We start from the raw sequence: 17,701 nt of genomic DNA, 5'->3' as shown, positions 1-17,701 counted from the left end.
CATTGGCCACTGATCATTATCAGCCGATATGTGATCGTGTTAGCCAATCATTGTTTAATGTTACTGATCACAAAAACCAATCATCAGTAAACCTGCAGAGGCCCTGTGTACAGCGTATCACCCCCATTCTTTCACATTGAGCAAGCGTGCTGCAGCCAATCCTGAACAATGTCGAGTGGAACCGTTGCGCTCTGAGAGTGATGTGAAGTTTGCATCTTGAAAAAATACCTCAAGGGAAATGCATGTCAAAACGCAGCAACACAATTAATTTAATGTCACATTTAAAAAACAAGCATTTGATGGTATATCAAATTTGAGTTCAGAAAAAAGGACGACAGGAGAAACAATTAAAGCACCCCGCAACTGTCAACAATGAACTTAACAATCAGAAGGCTGAGCAAATAACCCAGAAAATAATTACATTTATTGAACTAGATGACCAGCCTTTCTGAGGGGTAGAAGACGCTGGTTTCCATCGAGTGCTCTTGCTGTTGGACTGCTGCCACGCTCTATTGGGGCGCAATATTTCACAGAATTAACGTTGGTTAGCTTCACAGAAACTAACTAGTTTCTACCAGGCAGATCTAGTGCCTGGTAGATAAACAACTCTACATCGTTGCCCTAGATTCCTGCCCCACCAGGCATGGATCCACTTGGACTCTCACATCAAATGTCTCCTTAAAGCTGCAGCATACATCCATCCATTATCTTACACCTTTATTCCTAGTGAGGTCACCAGGGTTACTGGTCAATAGATGAGAGGTGGAGTCACCCTGGACAGGTTGCCAGTCCATCACAGAAGCTGCACCATATAACTAAAAAAAAACAAAAAAGTTTTTACATATACCATATATAAAATTTTTCGCTATGTCTCAACATGAGGCAGGTAATCTGCCTCATGCTAAAATTGAGCTTCTCTGCCTCCCTCTTCTGTGTTCTGCAGAATTACTTCACTCAGTCAGAAACAACCAGTGAGCACAAAACAGCTAGCCATGTTCTCAGGCAGATTTGATTTAGTAACTAAGGATTGTTTACTTAATGCAACCTGCATTTAACTTTGAATGATTTCTTTTTCAAATACATCTTGTGAGATTTATTTAACTTTCTGTATAATTTAGGCTGTTGAGAGCCTGAACTCCTCATCCTGTATTGCTGATAGATTTTTTTAATTGTCTTTTTGACTGCGTTGCACCTGCAAGTGATTTGTATGTTTTTGTCTAAATTAAGGTGATTTTATAGTTCCTTTTTGCAAGATCACATAGCCGAAAGCATTTATACCTAAACCAACAAACGGCCAATCCATCAAATTGGTATCAGTGATGGGCAGTGATTGGCCCTCATGGGTGATCTGTATCTGTGTCAGCTCCAAAAAAACCTGATTGGAGCATCAATAGCAATTATTCAACAGTACATCTTTGAAAAGCAGACGTAGAGACTCCTGCACAATCAACAAGAATGCAGCAAGTGGTTTCTGGATGGTAAAACCAGCTGACAAAACACCCTAGATTGCTAGGTGACGGATTGGGTTTTGCTGGGGTTGCTAGGTGACGGATTGGGTTTTGCTGGGGTTGCTAGGTGAGGGGCTGGGCTTCAAAGCCCACTGGCTTTGAAGTGCATTGCAGTGCAGCCTGGTGCACTGCTAGGTGAGGAGCAGTGCCTGCTGATTTGTGATATTACATTCCGGAAGTTTTGAAAGTTGTTTTGAAAGTTGGGATTTTTTAGACACCAAAAAACTGGCTGAGTGATTTTTTAAGGGGTTGGCCTGATTTTAGAAGCAGTAGAAACCCAAAACTTGCAAATTGTGAATTTTGCCTAATAGGTCCTTTGAGAGTACATTAGAAGTTGAAAGTTTAAAGCTCTTTGGAGCAGCTTAGATTAATTGCTCTACTGTATGTCTGAGACAGCAAAACCTGGCATCTGTGTTGGAGAAGGAGGAGCGTGTTGGTTTGGTTAATGGCAAGGAGGACATGGTGCAGGTCCCAATTATCAGCGCATCTACAGCAACTGTCCTGAAAAACCTCTTCATGGTGTTGGATTTTCTCTACAGGGACAGCTGCAGGTGAGAGACCAAACTTTGACGTTTTGGAACTCCTTCGTGTTTCTTTTGTAACCGGTCGATCAGGAGGTGTTCCTGTGCTGCAGGTTTGCTGAGGACTACCGCATTGCATTGCAGAGGAGCTACGCCTGGACCAATCAGGTCCCACCTGACCTTCCTGATGCCCAGGGCTTTTTGGTCCGGCCTCACCACCGACACCGTCAAAACGCGCGGGTTAAAAAGGAAGTTCTCACCCTGAGCTTCTGGTGCCTCAACCCTGCTGTGGTGAGATGTTTGACATGTAAACAGAGGGTGTTATCACTGAGCTGAAGAAATATGCTGATTTCAACAGCAATAAGAATGTCGATTTCCCTGTGTTTTTTTGTTATTAAATAAAATTGAACTCTGAATTTGTTTTGATTATTTTCAGGCTTTCTCTGACCTGAGTGGGTCAGTGCGCAGTATTGTACTGACATCAGGAACCCTGTCACCTATGGGCTCCTTCTCCTCTGAACTTGGGGTAAAATTCACCATCCAGTTAGAAGCCAACCATGTGATCAACAAATCCCAGGTTAATGAGATTTTAGTGCCTGTTCTGACATGTGTTCATGAATAAAGCAGTGTTTGTTTTTACATCGAAACCTATTAACACTACTTGATTAAATTGACTCCAGAGATAATTGCAAGACTTTTATTTCTGCCAAGTACATTTTTTGCCCAGTAGATGTCACAATGTCTCCAAGTGATATAAAACCCAGGCTGAATAAGGAGACAGTATGCCTTGCTTAAGAATTCCCTTGAACTTTGTGTTTCAACCAGAACAATTATATACTTTATTGGGCTGTATGTGACAGACCAACAGAAAGCAGTTCTAACATGGATGGAAAAGGAAACAAGCTTGTTTTTTAAGATTGTTTACAAGTGCGATTTTAAAAATATTATCTCAGATGTTATCATAGTGTACCCAATTTCTGATTTTAATCAACTGTTTTCTTACTTTCTTTTCTTTCAAAAGATGACTAATGATAATGAAAATATCTTCAAAAACCTGATTTTATTTCAGTCATCCCTTCTGGAATTTGACATGAATTCAAAGTCCAAATAAATAGATTCTGTATAATATGCTTATGAAACCAGATGGTAGGTCCTGGTGTCCTGTCATTGCTCTGAACTGTGAAAATCCAAAAAATGCATGGTTGGGGAAAAAAAAAATCCAGATGTTTACAAAAATTAAAACTTCACAAACAAAAAATGGATAGCAAAAGTATATGCCGCTGTTGTACATATGGAAACTGAAAATGTTGCCAATTTTACTTTGTAAAGTAATTCAGGCTAAATCAGACTGGGTGGAGAGTTTCTGAACATCAATTATTTTGTCTTGCCACTGACACTGTTGTATTTAGCGCTGGACTTTTAACTAGGCCCTTCCACCACACAAAGAAAAGCTAATTTGACTATTTTTGCTTGAACATCACCCACTGTTTTCTGTTGTGCTTAGGTGTGGGTGGGCACTGTTGGTGCAGGACCCCAAGGCCGAAAACTCTGCGCCACCTTTCAGCACTCTGAAACATTTGCCTTCCAGGATGAGGTGGGGGATTTGCTGCTCCATGTCTGCCGGGTCATGGCCAAAGGCGTACTCTGCTTTCTGCCTTCATACAAGGTAAACACACCAGCAAAACATTCTGTCCTCAAAGATAAAATATAGAAATCTAATTTAAAAAGATGGACAATAAACCAGACTGTAGTGGACTACTATAAGCCCCTAAACACCTTGCACCAAATGCTTGAAAGGAGCAAGGGACTTAAATGATGTATTTACTGTAAGAGAGAGAATGGACAGATGCAACTGAGCAGAAATTAACATTGACATATTTATTTCTGTTTATTTCTGTTCTGCAAATAATACTTATTCTAAGTCTGTTCCAAAAGTTTAAGAATGGATTTGTTTTTTGTAAAATACATCGAGAAGACATGTTGTGAATTAGTGCTAAACTGAATTTAATTGAACTGATAAAACAAGTGGAGCATTAATTTTAAGCTAGTTGTTTTTTTCAGAGCATTGACCATTATATAATCACTATGGTGTTATCCATTTTCTATTTCTATCTTTATGTAATATCTGCCCATGATCTTTTCTTAAATAATTTAATCTGGTGGTTCAGGGTTTAGAACGTTTAATACCACTGCTATGTCTTACCACTAGGAGGAGGAAGAGACCACACATTAATAATTTTGCTGCAACAAAGCATTTAGATCAGACAGCATAATGGTATGTGGCTGGATATAACATACATTATCAATCTATTTTTTTAAGCACAACCATATTTAAAAATTAATAGTTTTAAAAGAACCAAATCTGAACTTTATTGGATTTGTTTGCCTTTCTAAAGTTCAACACTATCATGTTATAATAGAGTCTTACTGATCAATAAAGGCACTTGTCAGGGACTTGTTAAATGACATCATTCTGACAGAACTGTATCCTCTTTCAGTTAATGAGGACACATCTTAGTGCACACTCATAGACACTTTGTCCCCTTTGTTTGTTGCGGCCTTATCTTCATGAATAATGAATGTTCTCTGTAGCTCAGTTGTCACTCTGGTTTAGTGAAGGCCAAATGGATTTCGTATGGTGTTGTATGAATTTGTCCAAAAATCACATTGCATATGCAGTGTAATTAAGTAGCATATATCATTTTATGTATTTAATATATGTAAATGTAAAGTTGTTGATGGTGCTGATGCTCCTATGATGAGTCATACAGAGACATGCATTTTGCCCATGGCAGGTTTTAGTTTGGCCTTTGGTGTGTTTTCATGTCTCATCTTGGACCAGTATTTCTGTGTCTCGTCCAGTGATCACTGGTTTGATTCGTCTGCAGTCTTTGCTTGCTATCAGGTTGCATTCTTCAACAGCTTATGATACCATCATGTAAACAGCAAGGGAAAGCTAAGACTCAGGTTTGTGTTGTTTTCCCCTTTTACCTCACTTTTGTCAGCCTGCAGTACCAGTCAAGCAGCGTCTATGAGCCTTGGGATGTTTTTTTCCTATTATTGATATTCATGTAGAAGTCTTTCCCTTCCCTGGTTCATAAATATTTCATCTGCAGTCAGCTCTTAAAGATAAGGAGATGAGGGAATATGAAGGGCTGGGTATTAATTGGAGCCCATGGAGGCCTTGGTGGTGCCACAGAGTCCCGTCTGCCTCTTGGTGTGTGTAGTTGTGTGCAGGCAGTGGACATAGAGATGGTAAGACATCTCAAGACAATTCTATTCACTACATTGAAGTGATGAGTATCAGCTCCATCCACACAGTTACCTCTGCAGTAGGCAGAGGACAGAGAGATGAATGGGTTTTGGGGTCATTCGTGTTTTTAATCGTGACACTGCTGCACTGCCTGTAAATATAGGCAAAATCTAAATCTATTAGGCATTACCTGTACATGCAAAGTTCTACAATTCTGCTAACATTCCTACAGTTATGGTCATGGACTCGCTATCCCAAAAATTTTAATCTGTTCTGTTTTTGTGGTACTTTAGTCTAAGCAGTAAAAACCACAGCGTACTCAGCTGTCCAGCTTAGCCACTGAAAGAAAAGACCAATGCTTCACAAAGTAAAGAGGGTGTTATGGTTAATTAAGAAAAGCAGGCTTTTGTAGAAGTAGAGGCATGAAGGGGAATACAAGATGCTTTCAAAGGAGATAGAGATGGGGGCCATTAGGTGAAGTCGCCTCCCTGTCTGTGTGAAGAAGTGTCCGGTGCCTGGGCTCCACTGAGCTCGTGTCAAATCACAGTCAAACTGGAATACACGCTGCTCACCCACCAGCTTGCACTGTCCTCAGCTGCTCATCCGGAGACTGTAGCTGCACCTCTAGCAATGTCTTAAATCACGGTAGATGCTTTTTCTGTTTTTGGAGCAAATTAGATTGATGGATCACTTTGCCCAGTGTAAATTATCACTGTAGATGTTAGAGTTGAGCTGATGTTTTATTTGACTTTTTACCATGGAAACTTTGGATTGTTTTACAGTTGTTTGAGTAGGCTGGCATTTTCAGACTTTAAAAGCACTTATTAAAGGAACTACAGTAATCTGTTACTTTTTAAAAGCGTTTCTTTCAGCAAGCTTTGAATGTACTAGATAACAAGAATAACAACCATCTCTGGTTGACATCTAAATATCTAAAATCTCCTGTTTTAGATATTTGAAAATGTCTTTTTTAAGAACTCTACTTAGAATTTGAAATAAATCTTTCTAGACTTCTGTCTGTGAGCAGTCATTGAACATTGGTACTAGGAACGGAGGTGACGTCACACTGTGTGAGAAAGAATTGGCTGTAAAACTGGTTTTTAGCATCTTAGTTTCGTGGTTATTGCAATTGGCATAATTAGGAATACTAAGTGAAAATGGCCATCTTAGAGTTGAGTTATTTGAGTTTTAAAAGCTGAAAATGGTTTGGTTGCAGTAACCAGATGATTTTCCTATGCATCTCTCTCCTACAATCCCACATCAAGGAGTCTGCTGGTTATTAATCATTTAATTCAATCTCTTCTAATGCTCAAAGTGAAGTGCCTAATTCCAGCCCAGAATAATCCTAATGGAATTACATGCTCTCTTCAACTTTCAGCTCGAGACCAAAAAGCCAATCACAAAAGCCATCCATAACTTATTCAAAAAACAGTTGCACATGTTTCTTCATATTTCACCTCTAACTCTTTTGATAATTGGTCCTATCAGAACAGTCTTGAAAATGAAAGTGCAAAGTGCAAATAAGCAATTTATAACTGCTACTACTGGTACTATGTTTGGTATAGTTGGCAGTACTGCTCCACAGTATATTGGAAATGTATTATTATTTCTTTACACAGTATCACAAAAAGCTGCTACAACTGCTATAAACATTAGCTAATTATATAAGTTTTATACGTTAAGTAACTCTGGCAGTAATGTGTTTGATGATGCTTGTTATTTAATGTAGCAGAACATTGGCCTTAAAATGTTCTGCAGCTGTTTCAAAAATCTTTTTAGTTAAGGTGGATGTGATGGAGGAGCCATCACGAGCCGGGTCTTAATTATGAGTCCGTGTCAGCATGCGAACATGCCCGCGCACACATACACACGAGTTTACATAATCGCTAACTTACTTTTTGTTGCAGCTTAAACTGACGCGGTTCATCGTGGTTGCACACGCGGTGTTCCTGCTTCAGTTAACATATCCATCCTAAACCTGTTATTTTCAGTTCCAAACATTTTCCCGGTTCTAGTTTCAAGCAGGGTTGTTTCCGGATTGTGGCGTGCCAGGAGGGAGTCATGTGATAACGTAGTGATGTCATCGGAACATACTGAGTGTTTACTATTACATTGATTATTGTATTTTTGATCACAAGTTTGTTTATTTATATACTTTTTTTTTCTTTTTTCCCTTGGTATTATTAATTATTACTTTGTTTACTTGAGTTAGAAGTAATTGTTTAGTTGTTTTTGCTTGCTTGTTTTTGCTGTGGGCGGAGCCTGTGACTTTAAAAGCAGGGCTCTGTTCCAGGAAGTCTGTGGCTAGACTTCTGCCAAGTCACAGTGAAGGTATTGGACTCTTGTGTTGTTTGTCTGATTTTAACCTGTCTTGGATGTCCTCTGCACCTATTTTGCACTTTTCCTCTCTAATCACCTGAAGAAAAGTTTAATAAATTTCTCTAAAGTGATCTCCGGCCTTGGCCAGTCATTTTTGGTTGCCCAAGTCATAAGACAACCCCGTCACAGTGGAAATTTGTTTTGTTTTTTTCAGTAACTGGAGATACAGCTAACTGGAATTTTATATTTCCAACGAACCCAAAGCTGTTTGTCTGTCTTTTTTTTTTTAATTGTTTGCTCATGTAATTATTGCTAGCCACATTACAATTAGCTACCAAGATTACTGCATGTTTTCCTCATTATAATCCCTTGCTTGGCATTTGAATTGGATATTAGAACGTAAACTCCAGCTGCACTAGTCTAAATTTTAAATGCAAGACGGGTTCCCATTTTTTTATTCTGTGTCTGAAGATGGGAATGCCATAACTGGAACTTTCCATAAGTGTTCACATCAAACAGACAACCCGCCAGCCTGAGCTTTATGGACCGAGTTTTTCTGATCACTACATGCAGCAACGCTGCCTGACTGTAAGTAGACAAAACATTGTGTTGCCACAAAATTAAAAGAAAAAAGAAAATCGAAAGAAAATTAATTTTATAAATTAAATAAAATCAACATGTTGCACGACTACGAGGTGAGTGCAAAAGGTGCTTGCCCACTAACATTCCCCATCTAACCAGGAAAACATCCATAAACGTTCTCAATGCAGATGCAAAGCCTCGTGCTAAGGAGCATGTTGAGATACAAACGCACACTAGAATGATACATCTTCACAAAGACATATTCTCACTGCATGCTCACACCTCTGAAAGCGCAACTATGGGTTAAATTTGCGCTTCACCTAGAGCTGTACAAGCAGAGCAAATACGGTGGCATTTAAACTTGACTCATACCCAAATGTAGAATTCTCCAAAGAAACATGCATCCTCACAGGGGCTTGATATAAATGTCGTGTGCTATTTCAGTGAAAGCAGGCGCGTGCGATCCACGCTGAGATGAATTTCAGAGTTGGAGTAGCGTGCTAGGCGGCCAATGTGCAGAGGCGTCAGCAGAGTAATTGTTGCAGTGTGATTGAATCATGTATTTTTTATTTATTAATTTATTTATCTGACTTTAGTTTAAATATATGGTATTTCAATCAATCANAGTTAAATTCTGTTTTAGACTAAAACGTTTTCCACAGGTCACACATGAAAACGGCTTTTCACCAGTGTGAATCATCATGTGTTCAGTTAAAATTTGTTTTCGACTGAAACTTTTTCCACAATTCACACATGAAAACGTCTTTTCACCAGTGTGAATCCTCATGTGCTGAGTTAAACTAACTTTTTGACGAAAACTTTTTCCACAGTTCACACATGAAAACAGTTTTTCACTGTTGTGAATCTTCATGTGCCGAGTTAAATTCTGTTTTAGACGAAAACTTTTTCCACAGGTCACACATGAAAATGGCTTTTCACCAGTGTGAGTTCTCATGCGAGCATCAAAAACAGATTTTAGAGCAAAACGCTTTTCACAGGTCACACATGAGAAAGATTTGCTTTTTTTCTGATTTTGGTTCTCAGCTTCAGCAGCTTCCTGGAAGATGACTTGGTTCCTGTTTGGTTCTGATTCAGTGTGGGATGTTTGGTCATCAACAGGAACCACCATGCAGGTATCAGTCTCCTGTTTTAACTCAACCTGTTCTTCACCCTGACTGCAGTAAACTTCTTTCTCTTCCACTTTTATCTGCGGGTGTTCTAGATCCTCCTGCTCTTCTTTTATCTGCTGATCTTCTGATTCTTCTTGTTCTTGTTTCACCTGCAGAGGTTCTGACTCCTCCTGGTCCAGAGTGGATCTCCTCTCCTGCTTCCATAGCTCCTCCTTAACATTATGTAGCAGGTAATCTGGATAAGAAAAACAGAAAAAAGAGGAATTGTTAACTTTATTTTTTGAAGTAAAAAACTGACTTTCATCATTTAAGACAGAAATCACCAAATGAACACACCTGAAAATAAAGAGTGCAGACATACAGACAGATAAGTTCACATATTCAGCTGACATTTGGAAAATTATCAAATAAAAAAAAAAAGTATTACGTTTTTCATTGAAGGTGTTAGAGATTTTTTGGTATTATCATTTTGTTATTACTTTAGTTCATATTCAGTCTAATATTAATCAACAGTAGTTAATCGACATTCAATCTATAGATTATTAAAGTGTTCTCTTCCTTCTGTGTGTATAAACTGACCTGGAGGTCACATCTGCCTGTTTGTCTTCATGTGAAACAGTTAACTCTGTGTTTCCCAGATCTTAAATTATGTTTCCACAGGTGCCTTCTTATCAACTGGAATACTCCCTATCTTAGAAACAGCAGTCGTATTTCGTCTGCTGTCTCCCTTCCCTGTACTCCCTTCTTTTTGCTTGATAATAAAAGACGAGCTGTAACCAAGGGTCTTTAGAATGCTCAGTGAACGGCTTGGAGGAGCAGTTTGCTGAGTCTTCTCCTTTTGCAAAAGCTTGGTCATAAAATTCATATATGTTGTCTGTGGTTCTTTTATGAAGGTTAGAGGAAAATACCCATCAGTAGGCATTATTGTTACTGCTTAAAAGTTGATTTTATTATTTCTATGTATTTTCTATGTTGGAGCTATTAACTTTTTATTTCTATTACTTTTAACTTTGAGTTATTAAACTTTGAGTTTAATAACAAAGTTCTCCTTAACATTATGTTAAGTTATTAAACTTTGAGTTTAATAACTGCTTATTTTATCATTTTGTTTGTTTCTTTACTTTTAAAGGAACAAACACATTCCTAACCCAGATTCTTGACAGTGAGTCCATTTCTACAAGTATAGGGAGGAGCAGGAGAGGAAACAATGAGAAGTTTGATCTTTGTTATTTGCTTTTCAAACTGGAAAGAATAAACCATAAAAGCAATCTTAAAGTTTTTTTTCGACATTAAACTTCTTTTACCTGCGTATGAAGCATCACCTCAGTGCAGCGGTGGTTTGTTGATTTGACTTTTATAGGATATTTGGTTTGACAAATATTCGCCAATACAATTTATTTATTAAAAATTATTACATTTTGCAGCTACTTACACCGCAAATATCGTTTTATGCTGCTTGCTTTACTGGCCTTGCGCTGCATTGTTCACATTTCTCCTGTTTACGAAAGTAAAACTCGGTAATTAAAGGACGAGAGCCGTAAAAAAGGTAATTGGTTCCATTTTCTCTATATATAAATAAGCCATTCTCACAGCGTAGTTGTGATGTTCGCGTTCATTTATCAGATATCAAGACATTTATACAGGAGGGGAACAGTTACTAAATGATCCTCATACAGAAAATTTCTACATTTAGACCTTAACCTTCATCCAAACGCTGGTGTTTCCTACCTATTCGGTGTAAAATAATCCGGGGAGTTCGGGAGAAATCCAGCAGTCTGCGCTGATCATCCATCTCTTCCTTCAACTTGACGATGATTCCTTTAAACTCTGTGAAAGTTCATTGTGCTCGTTGAGAAACTTTAGACAAACTCTCGAAAAATGCAGCAAAACAAACTATGCGCCATCTTGTTGTTCTTCCTCCTATTCTTCTTCTTTGGGATTTTATGACCGTCTGCATTCACATTATTGCATTACCGCCCCCTTCTGGATAATACGAGCATATCGAGTGAAATATCTTGCCCAAGGACTCGGCAACTGAGACGGATGGTGGGGCGTTCAAACAGGTGTTACGTCAATCCGCGTTTCCCCATCAGATACGGCGTCCATTTCTTCTTCTTTCATTTCTTTTTGATATTTTTTGGCGGTTGGCAAGAAACGTTAAGTGAGCATTGCCGCCACCAACTGGTAAGAAGTGTGGACCACATGGCAAAAAAAAAAAAAAAAAAAAAAAAATATATTATACAACTTACTCTGCTTAAAAATAATAAATACAGCCTGATATCCTCTGCTTCCCAAGTCCTTTTGCAGTAAATCAATAATGTCAAATTTAATTTTCGTATTACCAACGTTCCTAATTATCTTGTTTCTCTGAATACAGTAATTCCTACATCTCAAAATAACATGTCTTATTCTCATCTTTCCCACAGTCACATTTCCCTGTCTGATGTTTCCCTATCAAAAATAACGAGTTTTTCAATCCAGTGTGTCTGATTCTAAGTTGTGAAATAATTATCTCTTTTCTCCTGTTTCTTTCTGTTCTTCTCATTTGTCCAATCCTCTTTTGGATTTTATAAAACCACCTTCAGTCTTTTCTTCTTCCCATAACCTTTGCCACCTGTCTTTTGTTTTTTTGTTTAATTATACCCTTTATTCTTGTTATACTAAAACTAACATTAATATCTATCCTTACCTGATTGGTACTTTCCTTAGCCATCCTGTCTGCCATTTCATTCCCTTTAATCCCATGATGTGCTGGAACCCATATGAAAAATTTACAGTTTGCCCCATCATGTTGATTCTGTAAAGTGTTTGTTGTATATATCTGGTCTACTGTCTGATTATTTTGCAAACTGACTAATGAAGAACTAGAATTTGAACAAATGATTGATTTTAATGGTCTTGCCTCTTCCACCCATTGCCAAGTGTTGAAGACTTGCCACAAACAAACACCTGCTAGAGAATTTGAAACTAATGTTAAATCAATTGCTGACTCTGTATTATCCCTAAAATTATTTCTGGATCCGCTTCCATCATTTAGTATCATCTCATTAGAAATTCCCTCTAGTTTGTCTGTTCTGGACACAAAACGTTTTATTCAGTTCTGTGATCTGAAAAACATCTTCCCTGAGGCTCTGTCCTCTGACCTTCACTCTCTGTCTGCTGTTAATCACCTATCAGTAAGTGATTCTGTCGACTATTACAATCAATCTCTCCAGGAGCTTTTGGAGCTCCATGCTCCTCTTAAGTTGAGACTGGTGTCTTTCTCCCGTTCAGCCCCTTGGTATACTAGTGAGCTGTGGAATATGAAAACTGCTGGTCGTGCCATCGAGAGACGTGTAAGATCAACCAATCTCTCTGTTCATAAACAGGCCTACAGGGAAGATCAGAAAGCGTATACCTTTTCCCTCAGGAAAGCACGGTCTATATAGTCCGGGAAACTCTAAACAGCTTTTTTCTACATCACCTCCTTAATCCCCACAAACAAATGTATGCTGAAGATATGACTCAAAAATGCAATTTGTTTCCGTCATTTTTCAAAAACAAAGTAAATTCGATCAGATCTGTTTCTTGCTATCTCTGATTCCCGACTGGCCTCTACTTCTGTGCCTTTTGGGTTGAACTGCTTTGATGACATTGCTCAAAGCGAGGTAGAGACTTTCCTTAAGGGAATGAAACCCTCTTTCTGTGCACTTGATCCTTTTCCCTCCTCACTTATAAAATCAAATTGCGCTGCGATAAGCACATTAATTACTCAAATTATAAATAAATCACTGTGGTGTACTGCAGGGGTCAGTTCTAGGGTCTATGCTTTTTTCTCTTTACATACTGCCTTTAGGTAAAATGATTAATCGGTATAACATTTCATTTCACTTTTATGCGGATGATTTACAACTTAACATTAGAACGGGATCATCTTCTACTTCACCTTCACTTGCTGCGCTAACGTCCTGCCTGGAGGAGATTAAGTCTTGGATGAACCATAACTTTCTTCAGTTGAACTGTTCCAAAACCGAGGCCATACTGATCGGAACGCTTCATCAGGTTCAATCCTCGACTCTGACGAGTATTTCATTCTCTGAACAAGACATTCCCATTTCCTCCATTGTTACAAACATTGGAGTTCGAATGGACTCTCATCTCACATTTGAAAATCACATTAAGCACCTGTTTAAAACCTGTTTTTTTCATCTTCACAATATTTCCAAAATTCGTTCATTTCTCTCCCGTTCTGATGCTGAGACCCTCATCCACGCCTTTGTCTCCTCCAGGCTCGACTACTGTAACTCGCTGTTTATTGGAGTCCACAGAAAACACCTTCAATACATTCAAAACAGTGCTGCCAGGATCCTAGTGAGAGCTCGTAAATTTGATCACATCACACCTACTCTTTACGAGCTTCACTGGCTTCCTGTAACTTATAGGTTCCAGTATAAAATTGCACTTATCACCCATCACTGTCTATATGGAACCTCACCGGATTACTTGAAGGACCTCCTTATTTCACATTCAACTTCTAGATCCTTACGATCCCAAACCTGTAATCTTCTCCACCTTCCTCGATCAAGACTAAGGACTACGGGTGATCGGGCATTTGCTGTGGCTGCTCCTCATCTATGGAACTCTCTTCCGGACTATCTGAGAGCCCCGCAATTATTGTCTGATTTTAAAACCGGTTTGAAAACTTTTCCTTTTAGACAAGCCTACTCCACTTTTAAATGACTGTCTTGTTTTGTTTGTTGATTTTGTTTTTAACTGCACTGTGAAACACTTTGAGATTTTTATTAATGAAAAGTGCATTATAAATTAAATTTATTATTATTCCATCATTTAGACACACCAAATCTTTAACATCCATTATTTCTTATATCCCCATTTTGATCATTACGATGACTCCGTAATTAGCTTTATTTACCCTCTAAAAAAGCTCAAGTTTCTCCATTAAATCTATTGAAAGGATTTTACATGGATTATAGAAGTTGATTATTTTAAATCGCCCATTTACTGTTCAGATTTCAATAATAATATATTCTAACTCTCTTCCTTTAGCCAATAGTCTAAACTGAATTCCCTGTTTTATGAATGTTATACACCCTCCTCCAGATCCTCCCTCTCTATCTCTTCTAACACTTTCATATCCTTTTATAATAAAATCAAGATTTGGTTTAAGCCAACTTTCCTGAATGCATATAATATCTAGATTGTCTTTAAAATCTTAGGGTGCGTTCACATTGCAGCCTGAATTATTCAATTCCGATTTTTTTTTTTTTTTTTTTTTTTTTTTTTTTTTGACATAATGAGACCTGTATCTGATCTTTTCATGACAGTTTGAACAGTACCCATATCCTATATGTATCCGATTCAAATGCGACCTGACGTCCAGGTCGCATTCATCCGAACTGAACGTCACTGATTCTCAACAAATCTCACTATTCTGCATCCTGATACGCACAAGCGGGAAGAAAAACAACAGCCATGACGAACTATATGAGGAGGAAATTGTTAATATGCTGCTCCTGTCGGACAACAACTTCACATATGCAAGCTAAGCTCTGCCGTTAGCCTCCATGTTTACTTCCGCAAACACTGAGCGCTTCTTCTTTTTATGGCGGTTGGCAGAACACTGAGAACGCTGACGCTACTGCGCCCTCTACTGCGCATGCAGGACACTTTCAGGTCATTTGCCTGTTCACACTGCAAAACACATACAGGTCGCATTCTTGGCAGTGTGAACAGCCCCGGCAAAAAAATCAAAATTGACAAAAAAATCGGAATTGGGTCATTTCAGGCTGCAGTGTGAACGCACCATAATAAATCCTTTAAACTCGTGTCCATTTGCAATAAGGCTTCTAGCGTTCCTTTGTAAGATGATCAGTTTTTGTCTTTCTGCCTTTCCTTCTGCCCCGAACCTCTTGTGGGCTCCCAAGATATGTCCTTAATACCAAAAAACCTCTCTGCCCCTTTCACAATTATTTTGATTTTTTTCTGTTTTGTGCTTTACTTGATCTGTACAATTAATTACATTTGCAATGAACAACAGAATCTTTTCAATTGTTAACACAGTTTCAGTTCCAGTCTGCCTTTGTTCTGGTGTTAGATTCAGCTGAACTTTCCTTATCACTTATATTAGTGACTTTAATCCCTGTTGGCCCCCCTAGATGCAATAATACATTAAATGATCACTGAATTAATAAAAGATGTCAACATTTCTTAATAAAACAAACAGAAAGCTACTTTTCTAAAGTAGGAAATATTTATGTATTTACTGTTAATCTCTTAGTATGATTTGTTCTTTAAGTGGCCATTTGTATAATTTTGGCTGATACGACTATACATTAAATAAGCAAACAATTGATTATTTAATAATCAAACCATAACAGTCTACTAAAACCACAATAAAAAACTTAATCATGGCTAAATGTTCTGTGCGTTAACAGCCTCAGGAGATGATTGAGGGACGAAGAGACTCTGGTCCTTTGCGTTCTGACGGGTCTTCAGTGTTCCTCTCCTGATCCATTCTGTCTGACATCATGCAGCACTGCACACCACGCCAGGACAAACACGTTTGTTTTAATCGACTGTGTTCATCCTCACTAACATGTTCAGCCTGGGATTGGAGTCTTCCCTCTCAAGTCTGTATCTTTACGAGAGGTTTTCCTTCTAACGACATGATGGTATCGGGTTGAGGATGTTTTAAAAAGACGCGGGTTGACAGCAGCTCACCGTGGCTGCATAGTGTCCATCTCTAGGCAACCGTGACAACAATGGTCCGTAGCGTTCTGGGGGTCCTATTTACATCCCGCCACTAAAATTTAGCTGACAATAATGACCAAATATTTCCTGTGTTTTATTTTGGTCATTATTGTTACACTTAGTCTTCATATGTGTGTGATAGGCGTGTCTATCGGACATTTATAGAAATACGGAACAAATCGCGTCCCATATTGGTTCAATACGGAACGCAACATTTAACAGCCAAATACGGGACGATTCCGTATTCTAAGGGACGGGTGGCAACCTTAGCTGTGGCTCTGCAGCCCAAACAAAAAACCCGCCAGTAAGTAAATACTTAAAGCAAAAGACATGTAAACATTTTATTTACTTTCACTGCTCAATAAGAAGCACAATAACAATAAAGATCTTACTGCAGTTTATTTCATTACTTTGGCTGAATCATGATAAACTGCCTCATTAGCAAAACTGTTACGCTGCTTTCATAGACTTAAGCTTTTTTGTTAAAGGTAGCAAACATCTCATTCATATTGAGATTCTTTAACTGTTAGAAGAGTTTGAAACGCGAGGGAGGGGCTGAGGAGTGGCAGACAGCTCAGTGCGTCTCTTTAAACAACATTTTACGTTACGTTTCAAGGGAACTTCGCTGATACACCCTCCCCCCAAATGGGTCCTAAGAAATTCTCCTGTTTATGGTCCCCCCCAATAAAGAGATGGGATTTATGCCCTTTGACATAGGGCTGTAGTGATACAGTAATCTTATGATACGATACACGATATTCTGTCCACGATACGATACATATTGCGACATTCATCAGACGATACAATTCAATACACTTTTGCGATTTTCTGAAAGATTTTAGAGGGACAGAGTGATTTTGGTGATATTTTGTGATGGTTATAGAGTTGGATTGAATTAATTTAACTGAAAACTGATTAAAAGCACCAACTACACAATACCTGGCTCTGGTTGGACATGGACACAGACTTAAAGTTGACAGCTGGACAAAAAGAATCAAAGTGGAGAGAAAACATGTTTCTTTTAATTGAAACAGTACAAACTGTAGCTTACATGGATTACAAGCACCCTGCTCTGAATAGTTTGATACCTTTTTAACCTCGACACTTAACATCTGAAGGAATCAAATCACTCTAAGCCTGATGACCTAATCACTCTCCCAGTGAAGCAAGCAGTGAGTGAGCAAGATGACAGTTGGATGTTACGATACTTGTGGATGAATATCGATTTTTTTCTAGGAAAGAAAATATCGATATATATCGCGATATCGATATTATCCTACAGCCCTACTTTGACACACATGGAAAACACTTCTACGGGTTTTCACTTGTGTGAATCCTCATGTGCCGAGTTAAACTAACTTTTTGACAAAAATGTTTTCCACAGTTCACACATGAAAACGGCTTTTCACCTGTGTGAATCCTCATGTGATAAGTTAACTCCTGTTTTCTACTAAAACGTTTTTCACAGTTCACACATGAAAATGGCTTTTCACCAGTGTGAATCATCATGTGTTCAGTTAAAATTTGTTTTCGACTAAAACATTTTTCACAGTTCACACATGAAAACGGCTTTTCACCTGTGTGAATCCTCATGTGATAAGTTAACTCCTGTTTTCTACTAAAACGTTTTTCACAGTT

General features: G+C 38.4%; 1 protein-coding gene and 2 long non-coding RNA genes across 3 annotated transcripts in view; 1 reads left to right on the top strand and 2 right to left on the bottom strand.

Annotated features, from left to right (window-relative positions):
• The window catches only part of brip1 (BRCA1 interacting helicase 1), a 52,550-nt gene that overhangs the window by 14,828 nt on the left and 20,021 nt on the right, over positions 1 to 17,701 (top strand). Inside the window, exons 11-14 of the mRNA XM_015048162.1 lie at positions 1,905 to 2,059; positions 2,143 to 2,320; positions 2,466 to 2,606; positions 3,534 to 3,695. Of these exons, the coding sequence (XP_014903648.1) occupies positions 1,905 to 2,059; positions 2,143 to 2,320; positions 2,466 to 2,606; positions 3,534 to 3,695 (636 nt within the window). The remainder of the gene's footprint in view (positions 1 to 1,904; positions 2,060 to 2,142; positions 2,321 to 2,465; positions 2,607 to 3,533; positions 3,696 to 17,701) is intronic.
• On the bottom strand, positions 9,449 to 11,412 carry LOC106957000 (uncharacterized). The gene is made up of 2 exons (XR_001426870.1): positions 11,042 to 11,412; positions 9,449 to 9,548 (listed from the first exon to the last, which is right to left on the bottom strand). It is a non-coding gene; the product is annotated as an uncharacterized LOC106957000 (long non-coding RNA).
• LOC106957001 (uncharacterized) overlaps positions 12,868 to 17,701 on the bottom strand; it is a 19,560-nt gene continuing 14,726 nt past the window's right edge. Inside the window, exon 3 of the long non-coding RNA XR_001426871.1 lies at positions 12,868 to 12,887. This is a non-coding gene — a long non-coding RNA (uncharacterized LOC106957001). The remainder of the gene's footprint in view (positions 12,888 to 17,701) is intronic.

Source organism: Poecilia latipinna, unplaced genomic scaffold (assembly GCF_001443285.1).
Source record: "Poecilia latipinna isolate Pla-1442-1.1 unplaced genomic scaffold, P_latipinna-1.0 Scaffold864, whole genome shotgun sequence".
NCBI lineage: Eukaryota > Metazoa > Chordata > Actinopteri > Cyprinodontiformes > Poeciliidae > Poecilia > Poecilia latipinna.
Note: the sequence above shows the minus strand (reverse complement) of the source record. Positions and strands in the feature narration are given on the sequence as shown.